Here is a 17,078-nt window from a genome sequence, read left to right on the forward strand (position 1 = left end):
TAGATTTGAGGTAATGGACAGAAGGTGTGGAGGATGTGTGAGGCAACATTTCTTAAAGAATTGAGGAGGGATTCTGAATCCCTCATATAATTGGAAACAAATATTTAGATATGCCTTTGAACTACGAAGGCAAACAAGGTTCTGGGTTAAATATTGTAAAATGGGTTTCGAATTATTCGGCTTTTGTTTTTGTCTGGCCGTAAGTTGATCAGTTGAAGGTCCTTTTCTTGTGCTGCAGGTTTTCTATGACTCAGTAACTGCATGGTTTCTGTGTTACCTGTGTATTAAACAAGGTAAACATTGTGGTTGGTCGTTCACTTGGTATAATTTGCAGTGGGGTCTCAGCCGAATGGCTTCACTTCCCACACCGGCATAGATTGCCAGGACGGCACTTTTTTCTCACCCTCTTCCTCCAGCTGAGGTGTGTTGACCCTCCAGTGAAACTGACACTAATTGTCTCTTTCATCGCCTCCTGCAGTTGGAAGCGAACCTTCAAACTGTGTCTCTCCTGTAAACAATACACGATATACAAAACACCTACTATCCCGGAAGAGACGCATAACATTGGATACTATGTTACTTCAACTGTTTTTCCAAGTGTTGTCTAAAGATTGTGACATTTCCCGTGTCAACAAGACTGTGCAATCCAGACTGTTACTATTCATTTCTCTCAAATCTTCCCCAAATGTCCTGTCTCTCACTTTAAAACGATGCTGCACTATTTCGACCCTTGCTGACTTACAGCCTTCTGGCCTGAGTGGAAGAACATGCCTGTGGTCCTGCATGACTTTGGAGATTTTACGTATCTTTATACAACAAAGCTTGACATTTCCATTGTATCACAATCTTTATACAATAGAAAAAGAAGCGAAGGAAACAAAGGATTGTGGACGCCTGGAATCTGAAACAAAAACTGAAATGTCTGGATAAATTGCAACAGGACTGACAGAATCCATGGAGATTTAACGTTTCAGGTTTTAAATTGTGAAGAAGATTCTCTGGACCCGAAATGCTAGCTCTGTTTCTCTTTCCACAGATGATGCAAGATCTGCTGAATGTTTATTTTGCTTTATAATCGCATTGTTTTCATTTCCATCTTCCCATTCTGTCCAATTTGCATTTAAATTGAGATAATATCACATTTTGTCCCATTATATTAGATTAGATTAGATTACTTACAGTGTGGAAACAGGCCCTTCGGCCCAACAAGTCCACACCGCCCCGCCGAAGCACAACCCACCCATACCCCTACATTTACCCCTTTAACCTAACACTACGGGCAATTTAGCATGGCCAATTCACCTGACCTGCACATCTTTGGACTGTGGGAGGAAACCGGAGCACCCGGAGGAAACCCACGCAGACACGGGGAGAACGTGGAAACTCCACACAGTCAGTCGCCTGAGGCGGGAATTGAACCCGGGTCTCTGGCCCTGCGAGGCAGCAGTGCTAACCACTGTGCCACCGTGCCGCCCACATATATTCTATGTTCCAAATTTCTATCCTGCAAATAAAACCTGCCCATATCTCTTCTCAGGTTGTTTCTGTCGCTTATTCTGAAGCTAATCTCAGTTACCATGCATCCTTCATTATGGAGACTGTTTCGGGACTAAAAAACAAACTAATGAGATGCTTCTTTGTTTCGGGTATGTAAATTCTTCCAATGCAAAATCTTGAGTTTGCATGGAACTTACATTAATGTAAATCTTTGGCTTATAAAAATAGCATAAATAACCATTGTCATTGCATTTGTAACATAGTGAGCAGTGCTGAATGTGCCATTCGGAATATCAAGACATTCTGCCAGACTGAAGATGAATGACGTGAACATATAACCCGCTGTATCTCAACAGCAGCATCACCTTTGGAGACTCTGGTAAGCGTCCCCATGTGAACTAATGATCGAAGTCAGCCCATCAATGATTGACTTGGTGATTATTCTACCGATGCAATGCTCCTTTCATGGACATTTTGTTTCGAATGTTGACAGCGTTTCAAAACATCAGGACTGGAAGTGGAGCCAAAGAAGAGAATGCCTGTACCAGGAATGCATAGGTTTTAATGATTGGGTGTTTGGGAATTGTTCATGTGGAAAAATAATTGTTGGGCTCAAAGGTTTACCTGTCGAAAATGGCGTTTGTAATTAATGCATAGTGTTTTGTTGGTTTGGGTCTCTTTCAAGGAAAGACTCGGATATGACTCTATCTGGTTCACAGTGAACGAGAAACATAGACGTAAAGTCAATTGGGTTGTCATTGACAGGACGAGTTGAATTGCCCTCTGCCTCTCAACGCACCATTTGAAGTTTGGAGGTCGATGTCAATCTTGTGGGGACGGAAAGAGAGAAATTGGTTGATCCCACGCTGCATTTTGTGACCACAGTGATGACGAATTGTAAAGATCATGCTGGCACTTTAGGTTGGAATGAGTGAGTGAGGGAAATCTCAATCTGTGTCTGTGGAGAGGAAGTCTGTATGGGGAAAGAATGGCCTATTATTTGTGCTCTACAAACTCTAGAACAATAAGTAGCATGTGTTACTTTAAATACCAAACGAAATGTTGGATGTTTGTGACAATACAAAGGCAACGATCATGAATATCCTCAATCTGCAAATTATTTCGAGAAAAGAAATCAGATCCTTTTCAGAAACCTATGTTTTAAAGTCCTGAGACTTTTCTCACACTCGTTTGTCCAGCAAACCTGACATTTTTGTTTTTTATTCAATTTTGTTTCCTTTCTGGAGCTACCGAGTAATGCATTATTCTCCATTGGAGGAGTTGACTGAAATGTAGACACAGAGAAGGTGATAGACGTTGAAAAAAGAATACTAAATATTTCATAACGATGTCTGATTTAATCTTGCATAGTTATAACACGACCAAAAACACAGTAATATCAACACTCATCCCAATTTCCTGCATTGGGCCTATGGACTTGAAGATTGCAATACTTGAAATGCCCACGCAATTGACGTGTTTTAAACGTTTGTCTTGATTCCCAACTCAAGCATTTTTTTTAATGGTCGCAGTGCAGGAGAGAGATAACGTTCCCACTATGAACGTGCATGTACATTTCATTTTCTGGGAATGTTTCTGAGTGCAAGGATGTAAGTAAATCTGTGCGTTGTGTTTCCAGTGAGTGATAGAGACAGAGCATTACCAGTGTAAGGTGAAATCCTCTCTGCGCATTACATTTCACTTCTATTACCGCTAAAATTTGTTTTCTCGAAACTAAATTCTGTTTTTCACTTTCTCTAATATTGTGCATGGGGACGGTCCTCTGTTGCTGTTTCTCAGTTTCCTATGAAGTCATTTTCATATCATTCAAAATGTATGAGACTTTTGAAAATCACTATGGTCGGAAAAGAAAACTCGCTCGTGACTGTCATTTGAGACCATATGGGGGTTGACAACACTGGTATGACCTGGCCAAAAAGATAAACTCCATTTTAATGAATACATAAAATGAAACGTTACAAAGCGAGATTTTGTTAAAAAAAAGTGAATGACAGACCTGTGACAAACAGGCCTCCTTTTCCCCAAATGATAAACTAATTGTCTTTGGACTGGACAAAGGACTGAAACAGGCTACTTTTTTTTATTCTGGAAGCTAAAACTGTTGGAATCAGTGGGGGCAGGTCAAAGTGACGGAGGCTCCCATCTGACAAATTACAGTAATTTACAGAGTGACAACAGCAGTGAGTAACGTCATTCCACCCTGCATATTCATGAGGATTATCAAAAGGTGCATCTCGCCTAATCCACCAAATTGTCCTCGTTTCACTGTCGTTTCTGTTCAACTTCAGTTGCAAATGTACCTACGTGCACAGTGTTAATTGTTTCAATGGAAACACTTTCTGACTGTCCTCTCAGGAAAACCACTAGATGATTCTGAACTGGTCTGCAGATTTTCCTCTGAACGCTGTTTACAACACTGATAAACGTACTAAATTCACCAGTCTTTATAAATGTTCTATCAAAAGAGTTAGGACACTCAGCCCATCATGCCTGATCAGAACTTCAGTGAGATGATCATAGAACTCAAGATTGAAAGCTTCCCTCATTCACTTATGTTAATGCTGAAGCCGGCTCCCTTCTGTCACATTGAATATCCCGGTCAATGTCCTGTGCACACTCTGCAGGACAGTTATATCCCTCCTGTAATATGCGGTTTCCAGAACAACACACGGTAGTCTGGGTGTGGCACAAAATATGCAACAGAAGGGAGAATTATTTAGAAATCACCCATAGTTTGATTAACAGGTTTTGCATGACCAACAGAATTTAATGTTTCACAAACCATTAATGCTCATCCGTGAAGAAAGTAATAAATGTCAGAAACACATTGTGACCTTTTCACTACAATGAAATCGATACCAATCGTGTCCTGTTTTCGCTGTTATTCATACTCTGTCTGCGAGAGTGGTAACAGTAGTGTGGCAGCCCAAAGGTGTTCCGGGGAAGAGTAGATGGAGAAGGGCATGGGCGGGACATGTGGGATTAAGAAATCACTGACTTGTGTGATACAGTAACTGAGTGGAAGGGGCTGTATTGACTGAGTGGAATGAGAAGTAGTGACTGAGGTGAATGGGATAGTCTGACTTAAGGGAATCGGATGCAGTGACTGAGGTGAATGGGTTGAACTGATAGTGGGGTGCACTGACTGAATGGAGTGGCATGTGGTGACTGAGGCAAATAAGGTACAGTGACTGAAAGTAGTGGGAGGGAATTACTGAGGTGGGGTTGGATTTATGAGTGAGGGGAATGGAACATAGTGAGTGGGATGCAGTCACTGAGGACAATGGTAATCATTGACGAGGGGATGGAATTTAGTTTCTGATGGGAATTAGATATTGTGACTGACGCGAGTGGGATGTAGTGATTGATGGAAATCGAAATTAGAGACTGAGGGCAGAAGGGTTACAAGACTGATGGTAGTGGAACGTGGTGGCTGGCAGGTGTAGGATGCTGCGACTGAGGAAGGGTTGTATGTTGGAGCAACTTTCGTAAAACTAATAGGGATCACAAATTAATACAGGCAGAGTCATACAGCATTTGATGTTAATAACAGAGAAAATTAAAATCCTTTGGCTTACTGCACCATGCCATGCAACTTACTATTCTAACCAATTTCGACATCTTGTGTGCCCTGTAGTTTGAAGTCGACACCTGACTATTTCTTCAAAGTTATGAGGATTTCTGCTTCTCTCAGCCTTCGAGACAGTGAGTTCCAGGTTCCCACCACTCTCTCGATGAAAAAGATCCCAACAGTACAGTCAGCATAGACGAATACAGGCCCTAACATTAAGAGATAACCTGCAAGCAATGCAGGCACTGAAATTAATGAAGAGACTTAAAGTAGGAAAAAATCTGACTCCAAGACAGACCCTGAAGACAGTACAATTCTCCAAGTTAAATAGCTGTTGTCACATTGTTTGTGCTGCACCCAGACAATTGCATGTTGTTAAGGAAGCCGCACATTATAGGATGGACATAATTGCCCAGCAGTGGCTGCAGAGTAGATTGACCAGGATATTATGTGACTGCAAATTTTCAGTGATGAAGAAAGCTTGAACAGACTGCGCTTTTTATCCTAGAAGCATAGCATGTGGACACAGGTGGCTGCGGGCATTGGGTAAAGGTGGGGAAAGTCAGGAGAGTGGGACCGATGCAGATGCAACAAAACTAAGAGAGGTATGGACAAAGAACGTTTCCAGATTTAAGTTTGTTCGCTGAATTGGAAGGTTCATTTTCAGACGTTTCGTCATCATACGAGGTAACATTGTAGGATTGCTTGCACAATGCCATGCTTGTAGGATTTCTCGTGCATGTCTCTGTTTGGCTTGTCCGAGGATGGATGTGTTGCCCCAATCGAAGTGGTGTCCTTCCTCATCCATATATAGAACATAGAACATAGAACAACACAACGTAGAACAGGCCCTTCGGCCCTCGATGTTGCACCGACCTGTGAACTATTCTCAGCCCTTCCCCTACTCTCTCCCAAAATCATCCATGTGCTTATCTAAGGATTGTTTAAATCTCCCTAATGTGGCTGAGTTGACTACATTAGCAGGTAGGGCATTCTACACCCTTACCACTGTCTGTGTAAAGAACCTGCCCCTGACATCTGTCTTAAATCTATAACCCCTCAATTTGTAGTTATGCCACCTCGTACAAGCTGACATCATTGTCATAGGAGAAAGACTTTCACGGTCTGCCCTATCTGATCCTCTGATCAGCTTGTATGTCCCCTCTTAGCCTTCTTCTTTCCAATGAGAACAGACTCAAGTCTTTCAGCCTTTCCTCATAAGACCTTCACTCCAGACCAGGCAACAACCTGACAAATCTCCTCTGCACCTATTTCACTGTTTCCACGTCCTTCCCAAAATTTTCAGGGGACCAGACCTGTACACAATATTCCAAGTGTGGCCACACCAGCGTTTTGTACAGTTGCAACATGATATTGCAGCTCCGGAACTCAATCCCTCTACCAATGAAATCTAACACACCTTATGCCTTCTTAACGGCACTATCCACCTTTCAGGGATCTATGTAGATGGACTCCTAGATCCCTCTGCACATCTACGCTACCAAGAATCTTTCCATTACCCAGTACTCTGCCATCCTGTCATTCTTCCCAAAGTGCATCACCTCATATTTAGCTGCATTGAACTCCATTTGCCACCTCTAAGCCCAATTCTGCAGTTTATCCAAAGTCCCCCTGCAACCTGTAACAGTCTACAAAACTGTCCACTACTCCACCGACTTTAGTGTCACCTGCAAACTTACTAATCCATCCGCCTACGCCTGAGTCGAAGTCATTTCTAAATATGACAAACAGCAGTGGTCCCAAATCAGATCCTTGCGGCACACCACTAGTAACTGGACACCAGGCTGAATATTTTTCATCAACCACCACTCGCTGCCTTCTTTCAGAAAGCTAATTTCTAATCCAAACTGCTAAATCACCCTCAATTCCATGCCTCTGTCAGGATACTAGTGAGAGGGTTGCGAAGAAGTATTTAGATGCACCTTAGCGATGTCAAGTGATGTCAGTGTACGTGTCACTGTGAAAGTATTGGAATTGTTAGTGTTGGATTCTGTGTAGCGGAGGGCTTTGTGATGTTGATAGTTACATCTCAATGTCTGTGGTTCACCTTTGACTTCCATGTGATATTCAAACCAAATGGACTCCTATAGCTCAACTGGTAGATCGGCTGATTTGTGATGAAGAATGATCCAAACAGAGGAGCTTCCTTTCCCACAACGGCTGGCCTCGCCATTCTTCTCAATCCTACAATCCTACAATCCACCCGTGGTTTGTTGACTCTCAGGGTAATCCACCAATTGTCTACTTCACAGAATCCTCTAATATATAAGAGATACTTTCAACCTATTGACTCTGAACCATTAAAATACTCTGGTCATGTCAAATTCACGTCCTCAGCCCATAACCTTGAATAGTAAGGCACAAATGTTCATCCGAGTATTCAGTAAACGATTCGACTTTCGCCACCTCCAACTTCCTTGTTGACAGTGCAATCCCGACCACCACTACAATTTGCATGGATTTTCTTTTTACTTCGCCACCCCCCCCCCCCCCCCCCGCCCCCAAATGCCCATAAATGTCTGCCTCTCATCGTAAAATGCTGTCATCTTGTTATTCCACCTGATGCTTCCTTTCTGGAAAGTGAGACCAGCCCAACTGCGAATGTTGGCAATCTGAAAAAGAAACAAAACGCTGTGTCGACCTCAGCAGGTCTGGCGTGATCTGAGGAGAGAGAAACAGATGTAACATTTCTGGTTTCATGATGAACGGTTTCGAGAGCTCAAACAGAAACTGATTATTCCTCCACAGATACTTACATGACCTGTAGCGCTACAGCAATCTCTGATTTTGGTTTAAACTGTCATCACAGTTCATTGCATAAAGTATTTTCTTCCACTCCCTCTCCAAAAGTCGATAATGTCGCACATTGCCTCACTATACCGCATCTATAACCTTATAGCCTTCACATAAAACCTGCCAAGATCTATGCTCAACTTCATGTCATCCCAGATGTTTCCAGGGGCATGGATAAAAGGTCAGTATGTCGGCCAAGGTTAATTACACAGCACTCTTCATGACAGACTAATCATTCTGGGATATGTTAATCAATGCCATCAAAACAATGCAGTTTGCAACAAAAACATGAAAAAATGGAGAAATAAATATTTCTTAATTTGGTTCTGTGGATTATTCAATTAGAATGGCACAGTTTACCATAGTCATTACGTGTGTCATATTGTAGACAGTCCTACATACGTCACTGTAGACATTTCAAGTTTAAAACAAGTGTAAACAATTCAATTGTAGTTCGTTCGTTTGGGCCCATTTGAAGAATGAAACACAGAGTTGATGTTAATCTGTCTGGATCCCAGATTGAGGGATGAACATGAACGTTAAATGTCCATTGGGTTATCAGTGAGAAAAGCAGACGTAGCTCATTCTGTCTTTCGATGTCTTATTGAAAGTGGATACTAAATTTCAAGTCAAACGAGAGATAGCGGGGTATAGCAATCAATGTTTCACAGCTCCAATAATGGAGAGAGATTGCTTCGGGTCTGGGTGAGTGAGTGAGCAAGGGAGATTTTGATCTGTCTCCCTGAAGAGGTAAAATTGTCGGCAAAGTAATGGAGTATTAGCTGTGGCTGGCAGCTTCTTGAACAATAAGCTCATTGCGGCTGGTGATATATGAACCAAATTTGCGGATGCTTGGGATAATACAAAATAAGTGGTCATGGAGATCTTTAATCTACACATGATTTCGAAAACAAAAATAGAGAATGCTTTTAATAGCCACCATGAAGAGTTCATGGGAAAATCTTGCGATATTTTCTTAGACCAATATTGTCATGAAAACATGACATCTTCATTGTATAACTTCCTTTTTGCCTTGTTGAACCACCAAGGAAAATGTCGTTCTCTCCAGAGCAGTGGAGGTCATGAGTGATGAAAAAGATGAAAGGGATACTAAATTTCAAGTCAAACGAGAGATAGTGTGATACAGCAATCAATATTTCACAGCTCCAATAATGGAGAGAGATTGATTCGGGTCTGGGTGAGTGAGTGAGCAAGGGAGGAGAGGAGAGGTTGACTGAGCTCGGACTTTTTTCATTGGAGAAAAGGAGGAGAAGAGTGGACATAATTGAGGAATACAAGATAATGAGAGGTATAGATAGAGTCGATAGCCAGTGCAGAAATGACTAACACGAGGGGTCATAGTTTTAAGCTGGTTGGCGGAAAGTATAGAGGGGATGTCAGAGGCGGGTTCTTTGCACAGAGAGTTGTGAGAGATTGGAATGCGTTGCCAGCAGCAGTTGTGGAGGCAAGGTCATTGGGGACATTTAAGAGACTGCTGGACATGCATATGGTCACAGAAATTTGAGGGTGCATACATGAGGATCGTGGGCTGAAGGGCCTGTTCTGTGCTGTACTGTTCTATGTTCTATGTTCTATGAGCAAATGTCTGACATCGTTTTGATTGACTCCTGAACAGAAGCAATCATACAGAACAGAAAAGAAGCTAATGGCTGCACTCAACCCAGTTTCTCAATTGATGCTCATAGCCTTCAATGTTATGAAACGCGATCCAAACACTTTTCAGTGTTTCCAGCGTCAACATTTACAAATATTGCAGTGCAGGAGACAGATAAACTTCCGTCCGCTGGGTCCCCAGTGAGGAAAGTGTGTAGATTACACTCCATAGGTGAATTATTGAGTTAAAGGGGCGAAGTTAAATTTGTCTGTAAGGGTCCAAGTGATGGGGCGAGATCATAGAAATAGAGAAACCCAACAGTGTTAAAGAAGTCTATTCGGCCCATTGAGTCCGTCCAAAGAGTATCTCACCCACACCCTCGCCCCGACCATATTCCTCTAAGCCCGCATTGCCCATAACTAACCCACCGAACCTGCATATCCATATATAGTATGTGCAATTCCGCATAAGTAATTCACCTAATTTGCACATCTTTGAACAGTAGGAGAAAACCAGAGCACTCAGAGTAAACCATGCAGACAAGGGGAAATTCCACACAGGAATTTATCCAACAGTGGAATCGACCCGAGCACTGTGAGGCAGCAGTGCTAACTATTATGTCTCTGTGTCACACTGACAGACGTCAACAGCTGTAAAATTAAATTCTCTGCAGTTAATACCCCACCCCCCGCCGCCCCCACCACGATACATTTCCTCCTATTCTCGCTTGAACTCCCCTTCTCTAACATAAATTTTCTGTTTCACTTTCTAGAATATCACATATTGAGATGAGGACACTGCTGCTGATCCTCGGGTTGCTGAGTAAGTCATTTGCATAGTAGTCAAACCTCATTGTGGTTTATTTAAATTTAAATTAAATGGGAGCAACAGCTCACCGGGCACCATTCATCCGTGACTTTATGGATATTCCTGCGATTTGCGTGTTGCAAAGAATGATGCCATTTTTGCAGTAAACACAGAACATAAATGGAAATTTTAAAACTAAGTTGAATGGTAGGTCTTTGTTAAATCGACTTCCTCGTTCCCAATGGTGAGCTCATTCCTACTGGACTGATAAAGGATTAACCAGCCTTTTTTTTTTCAAATGGGGAATATCTGGAATCAGTAGAAGCTGAAGTGACTGATTTTCTACCCACAGTTCTTACCACATTAGAGTGGCAACAACAGTTAGAAATGCCACTAAAGCCATCTGCTGATTATTGAATGGAGCAAGTCACCAAATTCAGTTTGGAACCTCTTCATCACTATTTTAATTGATACTGTACCGAGTCGGATTCATGTTGCTCCAGTGTACACACAATGCAGCATTCATATGATTCTTAATTCGTCTGTGAAATCTGCTATTAACCCCGCCTATAGCATGGGGGAGAAATGAACCAGACCTCTCCAGTCTTTCATTGCAACATTCAGGCCCTCAAGCCCTTTTGAGCATTCAATGAGATCGTGGCTGATCTGTGATCATTGAAATCAAGATTTCTTTCCTTTTAATTATTTGTTTCATTTCTACATAAGGCAAGGGTGGCTGTCCCCACAATATTGCTTATTATACAGGCACAGAGCTGTTTACTAATCACATACAGTGTGATTCTCTGCATCATACATTCTGAACAGATTTGCGATTGTGAGACGTAACCCTCAAATTTGTAAGTTAAGAAGGCGATAAAAGCAGATGTATAATATTAACCGTTCAAGCAGTGAAATAAGTGAACGGCGCTTTCAGCTCTTCCTCTAGCTCACACGTTATGTGAAAGAGATTGCAGTAGTGGGAGAGCATAACAATGAGACTGATAAGAGTACAGACCATGCCAAAGGGGTGGAGGACTTGAGCAGGGTGTGTGGAGTGAGGCTTGTGGGAAGTAATCCCTGAGGTGAGTGTGATATTGTAACTGAGGGGATTAGAACATCGTAACAGGGTTGTCAGATTTAGCGACTATGTGGAATGCATTGAAGTGAATGACCAGAGTGGGAATGCAATAACTGAGTGGAGTGTGATATGAAGCCTGAGGCGAGTGGGATGTGTTGACTGAGGTTAGTAGGTTCGTATGAGTGAGATGGCATGGGATTTAGCCATTGTGCGGTTTGGGATACAGTGACTCAGGTAAATGGGAAGCAATGAATGAGAACCGTGGGTATCAGTAACTCAGAGCGGTGAGATTTAGTGACTGAGGGAAATGGGATACAGAAACTGAGGGACGTGGAATATGGAGACTGTTGTGAGCATGGTATGGTGACTGAGGGGAGTTGAGGGGAGTGACCGAGTGACCGAGAGGAACACGATGGAGTGACTTATTGGAGTGAGATGCAGATACAGAGGGAAGTAAGAAGTGGTGACGGAGGGAAGTGAAATATAGTCACTGAGGGGAGTGGATTGCAGTGATTCCGAAGAGTGGAATGCAATCCCTTAGGATAGTGTTATGCTGTCACTGAGGGGAGTGGAATGCAGTCAATAACTGAAGTTGGATATAGTAATCGAGGCATGAGAAATGCAGAGATTGTGATGAGTCGCGTTCTGTCAAAAATGGGAAAATGATGTTGTGACTTTTCTGAGTGGAGTTGCGTGAACGGGGAAACAGGACACAAAGAGTGAGAATGTGACATAGTGACTGAGGGGAATATATTGAAGTAATGAAATAATTGAGATGTAGTGACTTTGGGGAGTGGGATGTGTTGACTGAAGGTAACAACTGGGAGAAATACGATACAGTGACTGAGGATAATTCCATGTTGCAAGACAGAATAATATCACGCAGTGACCAAAAAGTGTGGAATGAAGTGTCTGATGGGAATGGATTGTATTAAGTCAGAAGGTCGGTGTGGACTTGTTGGGCTGAAGGCCCTGGTTCTGTACTGTAGGGAGTCTAATCTAATCTAAGGAATGGAGAAATACAAATGCTAGTTTTGGAGAATTAAAGTTTCTGAACAACAGTATTCCACCCCAGAATACAGCACACTACACTTACTGCACGCACTGGACGCTGATTACAGACCTCACTGGGCTTCATCTCGAGTTTCAGGTGGCTGGGAGATCGCTCTGGAATTGCTTCGAGGCCAAGAAACTACGCTGAGACCTTTTCAGGCCGAGGAACTACCACGTACCACAAGAAGACCACCATGCTGATGCAGAAATTGAGGGGTTTGGAGTGTACTGAGTTAGAGAATGGAAGGTGCAGTGACTGAGGGGAGTGGAATGATGTGCCTGAGGTATGCTGTCTTCCCTGAATAAGGAGAGGGAGGTGGTGTGACTGAGCCGGGTTGGGTGCTGTGTCGGAGTGGATTATGAATGCATTGACTGAGGAAAGTGCCTTAAGTGACGAAGGGGAATATGATGCGGCTTAGCATTTGTGTGTAGTGACAGAGATGACTGAGATTCCATAACTGAGGGGAGGGGATGTGGTTATTAAGATGTGTGTGATGCAATGAATGAGGACGCGGTCCCGAATGCAGTGACTGAGGTGAGTGTGATACAGTGACTGAGGGGAGTGAGATGGGGTGTGTGAGGACGTGACGTGTGACTGATGGCAGTATCTTCCAATAACACATCAAAGTGAGAGAAGGTAAGTACCAGAGGTCAGGTAAATTAGCTGAATGGTGTGGCTCCTTTTGAAATATCTATCACATCATTTTCAAACTAACTTAATCATAGATTTGGATAGCATAGAAACAGATTCTTTGATTCAATTGGTCCATGCTGACCAGATATCCTAATCGAGTCTAATTTGCCATTACTAGTCCAATATCCCTCTTAACGTTTCCTAATAATATTCCCATCCAGATACCTTTTAAAATTTACAATTGTATTAGCCTCCATCACTTCCCCTGGCAAATGAATCCATTCACCCACCATTCTCTGCATGAAAATGTTACCCTTTAGATCCCTTGTAGATTTTTTCACCTCTCACTCTAAAACTATATCCAGACTCCGCCATTCCAGGGAAAATATCTTGTCGATTTACTCTAACCATGAATCACATCAATTTTTAACCTCTACACAGTCACCCCTCAGCTGCGGATGCACCAGCGAGAACAGCATCAGCTTATTCAGCCTTTCCTTTTAGCTCAAATCCTCCAACCCTGGCAACATGCTTGCAAATCTTTTCTGAATCGTTTAAAGTTTTCAAATCTCCTTCTGCTCGGACGCAGGCCAGAATTGCATAAAATATTCCAAAAGTGGCCTAACTAACGTCCTGTACAGCCACATCATGACCTCCCAACTGCAGTACTCAATGCTCTGTCCAATAAAGGAAAGCATACCAAATGCCTTGTTCACCATTCTATCTACCTGTGACTCCACTTTCAAGGAACTATGAACTGCACTCCACGGTCTCTTCGGTCAGCAATACTCCCTTGAACGTGACCATTAAGTGTATACGTCCTGCTCTGATTCGCCTTTCCGAAATACAGCATCTCACATTTATCTAAATTAAACTCCATCTGACACTCCTCAGCCCATTGGCCCATCTGACTAAGATCCAGTTGTGCTCTGAGGTAACCTCCTTCGTGAACCACGACAGCTCCAATTTTGGTGTCATCTGCAAATGTATTCAGCATTCCTCCTATGCTCACATCCAAATCATTTATATCAGTGACCAAAAGCAGTGGAAAGATCACCCCTCCTTGTGGCACACCACTGTTCACAGGCCTCCAGTTTGAAAAGCAACCTTCCACTAACACCCTCTGTCTTCTATCTTCAAGCCAGTTCCGTATCCAAATGGCTAGTTCTCCCTGCATTCCATGAGATTTATCCTTGCTTACCAGTCGACCATGAGGATACATTTCAAATGTCTTACTGCAGTCCATGTAAAGCATATCCACTGCTGGGCCTTCATCAATGCTCTTTGTTACTTCTGATAAATCAAACTGCATGTATTTCAATGAATGAGGCCTAATATTGAAGGTAGATGTAGTCAGAACATGGTTAGGGACACGGGACTGGGATATGATAGCAATTACAGAGACATGGCTGAGAGATGGATAGGACTGGCACCTTAATTTTCCAGGATGCAAATGCTATAGGAAGCATAAAAAGGAGGGAAGAAACGAGGAGGAGCAGCGTATTTGATAAGGGATAGCGTAATGGCTGAACTTTAGAAGGAAATTCCGATGAATGCATCCAGGGAAATTATTTTGTTGGTACTGCGAAATAGAACAAGGATGAACACCTTACTGAGATTGTATTCTAGATCCCGCCTTATAGTCAACGTGAAATTGCGATGCAAATTTGTAAGGAGATCTCAGTTATCTGTGAGAATAATAGGGTGGTATTGGTAGAGGGCTTTAATTTGACTGGGAATGCCATAGTGTTAAGGTTTTAGATGGAGTCGAAGAGTGTGGTGCTGGAAAAGCCCAGCCAGTCAGGCAGCACTGGAGGAGCAGGAGAATCGATGTTTCAGGCATACGTCCTTCATCAGGGCTTATGCCTGAAACGTCGATTTTCCTGCTCTTCAGTTGCTGCCTGACTGGCTGGGCTTGTCCAGCGCCACATTTTCGACTCTAATTTCCAACATCTGCGGTCCTCAATTTCTCTCGGGTTTGGATGGAGACGAATTTGTTAAGTGTGAAGAAGGACATTTTCTGATTCAGTATTACGATGTACCTATTAGATAAGCAGCAAAACGTGACCTACTCTTTGGAAATAAGGCAGGGCAGGACTGAGATGTCATTGGGGCAGCACTTTGGGGCCAGCGACCATAATTGCTCCCCTGAAACATTGGGGAGACAGGCCGCCTACTTGCGCAATGTTTCAGGGAACACCTCTGGGACACCCGGACCAACCAACCCAACCGCCCCGTGGCTGAACACTTTAACTCCCCCTCCCACTCCGCCAATGACATGCAGGTCCTTGGCCTCCTCCATCGTCAGACCCTGACCACACGACGCCTGGAGGAAGAGCGCCTCATCTTCCACCTAGGAACCCTCCAATCACACGGGATGAATGTAGATTTCTCCAGCTTCCACAATTCCCCACCCCCCACCTTATCTCAGTCCCAACCCCCGGATTCAGCACCGCCCTCTTGACCTGCAATCTTCTTCCCGACTTCTCCGCCCCCACCCCCTCTCTGGCCTAACACCCTCACCCTCACCGCCTTCCACCTATCGTATTCCCAGCGCCTCTCCCCCAAATTCCCCCCCCCTATCTTTTATCTCAGCCCTCTTGGCACACCAGCCTTTTTCCTGAAGTAGGGCTTATGCCCGAAACGTCGATTCTCCTGCTCCTCGGATGCTGCCTGGCCTGCTGTGTTTTTCCAGCACCAAATTTTTCAACTCTGAGGACAAAAAGGTAACCAGGGAGACAATATAGCCCCTCAAAGATCAGCAAGGCAACCTATGTGTGAAGCCACATGAGATGGGGGATATCAGAAACGAGTATTTTTCATCAGTGTTTTCTGTGGAGAAGGACATGTAAGATACAGAATGTGTCGAAAACATGGTGATATTTTTTAAAAATATCCATATTACAGAAGAGGAGATGTTGGATCTCTTAAATGTGGATGAATCTGTTTCAGTACTTTCCGGCAGTGCTGTTTTGAATTCAAACAACTATTGCGTCAAACTAAATTTGTTATTGTTTCTTAATTTCTTCTTTCACCATCCATCTTTCCACCTTGACCTCTCGTTCTTTGTTCTCCCTTCTCTGAGAACAGTTCATTCAATCCTATACTTTCCAAATGCATTGAAATATCGCTTTCTATGATATAACCTCTATACCTCAATTTTGTTCCTTTACTCGGGAACTGGTTTTCCAGAGGACGCAGTGATGTTTCTTCTTTCCAGGTCGCTATGGTAACTTGAGATTGAGGTGTTGGCTGTGTGAATGTATGTGTAGCTCACTTTGTGATATTGGTGATAATTTGCACAATCGTGTTAAAACATCTTTCTATCATATAGGACTCTCGACAGCAGAGACTGACCCGTGTGTAAATCACAAAGTCCTAAATGATGCTTGGAGGAGCATTGACTGCACTCATACTCAATGTTCCAATGAGTTGAAGAGCGACAATAAACTCGAGAAAGGATGGTACAGGTTTAACAGGTAACAGGGAAAGCCGAATCTACGTTCCATAATCTATCAATACAGTATTAGGAGTGTGTTACAGCAGAGTAAACATTTGTAATATCATATGCTTTAGATTTGGACAAGGATGTGGAAACACATGGGAGAGTAAACTAGAGCAGCCAGAGGAAACCAATGCCAATGCGGGAAGTATAAGCAAACTTCATACAGACGCTCCTCCGAACGTGGCTCCGAACTGAACGTGGAACGCTGGCGATTTGAGGCAGCAGTGTTAACCACTGAGCTACCGTGTCACTAACGCTGTGGATTCGAATATGGTGGTAGTGCGGTGGGGGGGGGGGGGGGGGGGTGAGGATTTTGTCACTTAGACAAATCAGTGGCAGATGGGAGATAATTCTAGTAAGTGCAAGGTGATTCAAACTGGAAAAAGGAACATGTCAAACGAATGCTCAATGCCAAGAAAATAGGGAGCTTGGCGAAAAAAAAGGGACTTGTGATGATCCTGCGCATATCGCTGAAAGTGGGAA

At 43.1% G+C, this 17,078-nt stretch overlaps 1 protein-coding gene across 3 annotated transcripts in view; it reads left to right on the forward strand.

Annotated features, from left to right (window-relative positions):
* The first annotated feature begins 1,768 nt into the window (after positions 1-1,768).
* Positions 1,769-17,078, forward strand: part of LOC148134719 (pancreatic secretory granule membrane major glycoprotein GP2-like) — a 54,853-nt gene continuing 39,543 nt past the window's right edge. For all 3 annotated transcript variants that reach the window (XM_087985331.1, XM_087985332.1, XM_087985333.1), the window contains exons 1-3: positions 1,769-1,876; positions 10,291-10,340; positions 16,425-16,569. In XM_087985331.1, the coding sequence (XP_087841457.1) occupies positions 10,307-10,340; positions 16,425-16,569 (179 nt within the window). In that variant the 5' untranslated portion in view covers positions 1,769-1,876; positions 10,291-10,306. The remainder of the gene's footprint in view (positions 1,877-10,290; positions 10,341-16,424; positions 16,570-17,078) is intronic.

The sequence above is a fragment of the Chiloscyllium plagiosum genome, unplaced genomic scaffold (genome assembly GCF_037043375.1).
Source record: "Chiloscyllium plagiosum isolate Xiang-an unplaced genomic scaffold, Cpla_swu_hap1 HiC_scaffold_52, whole genome shotgun sequence".
Lineage (NCBI taxonomy): Eukaryota > Metazoa > Chordata > Chondrichthyes > Orectolobiformes > Hemiscylliidae > Chiloscyllium > Chiloscyllium plagiosum.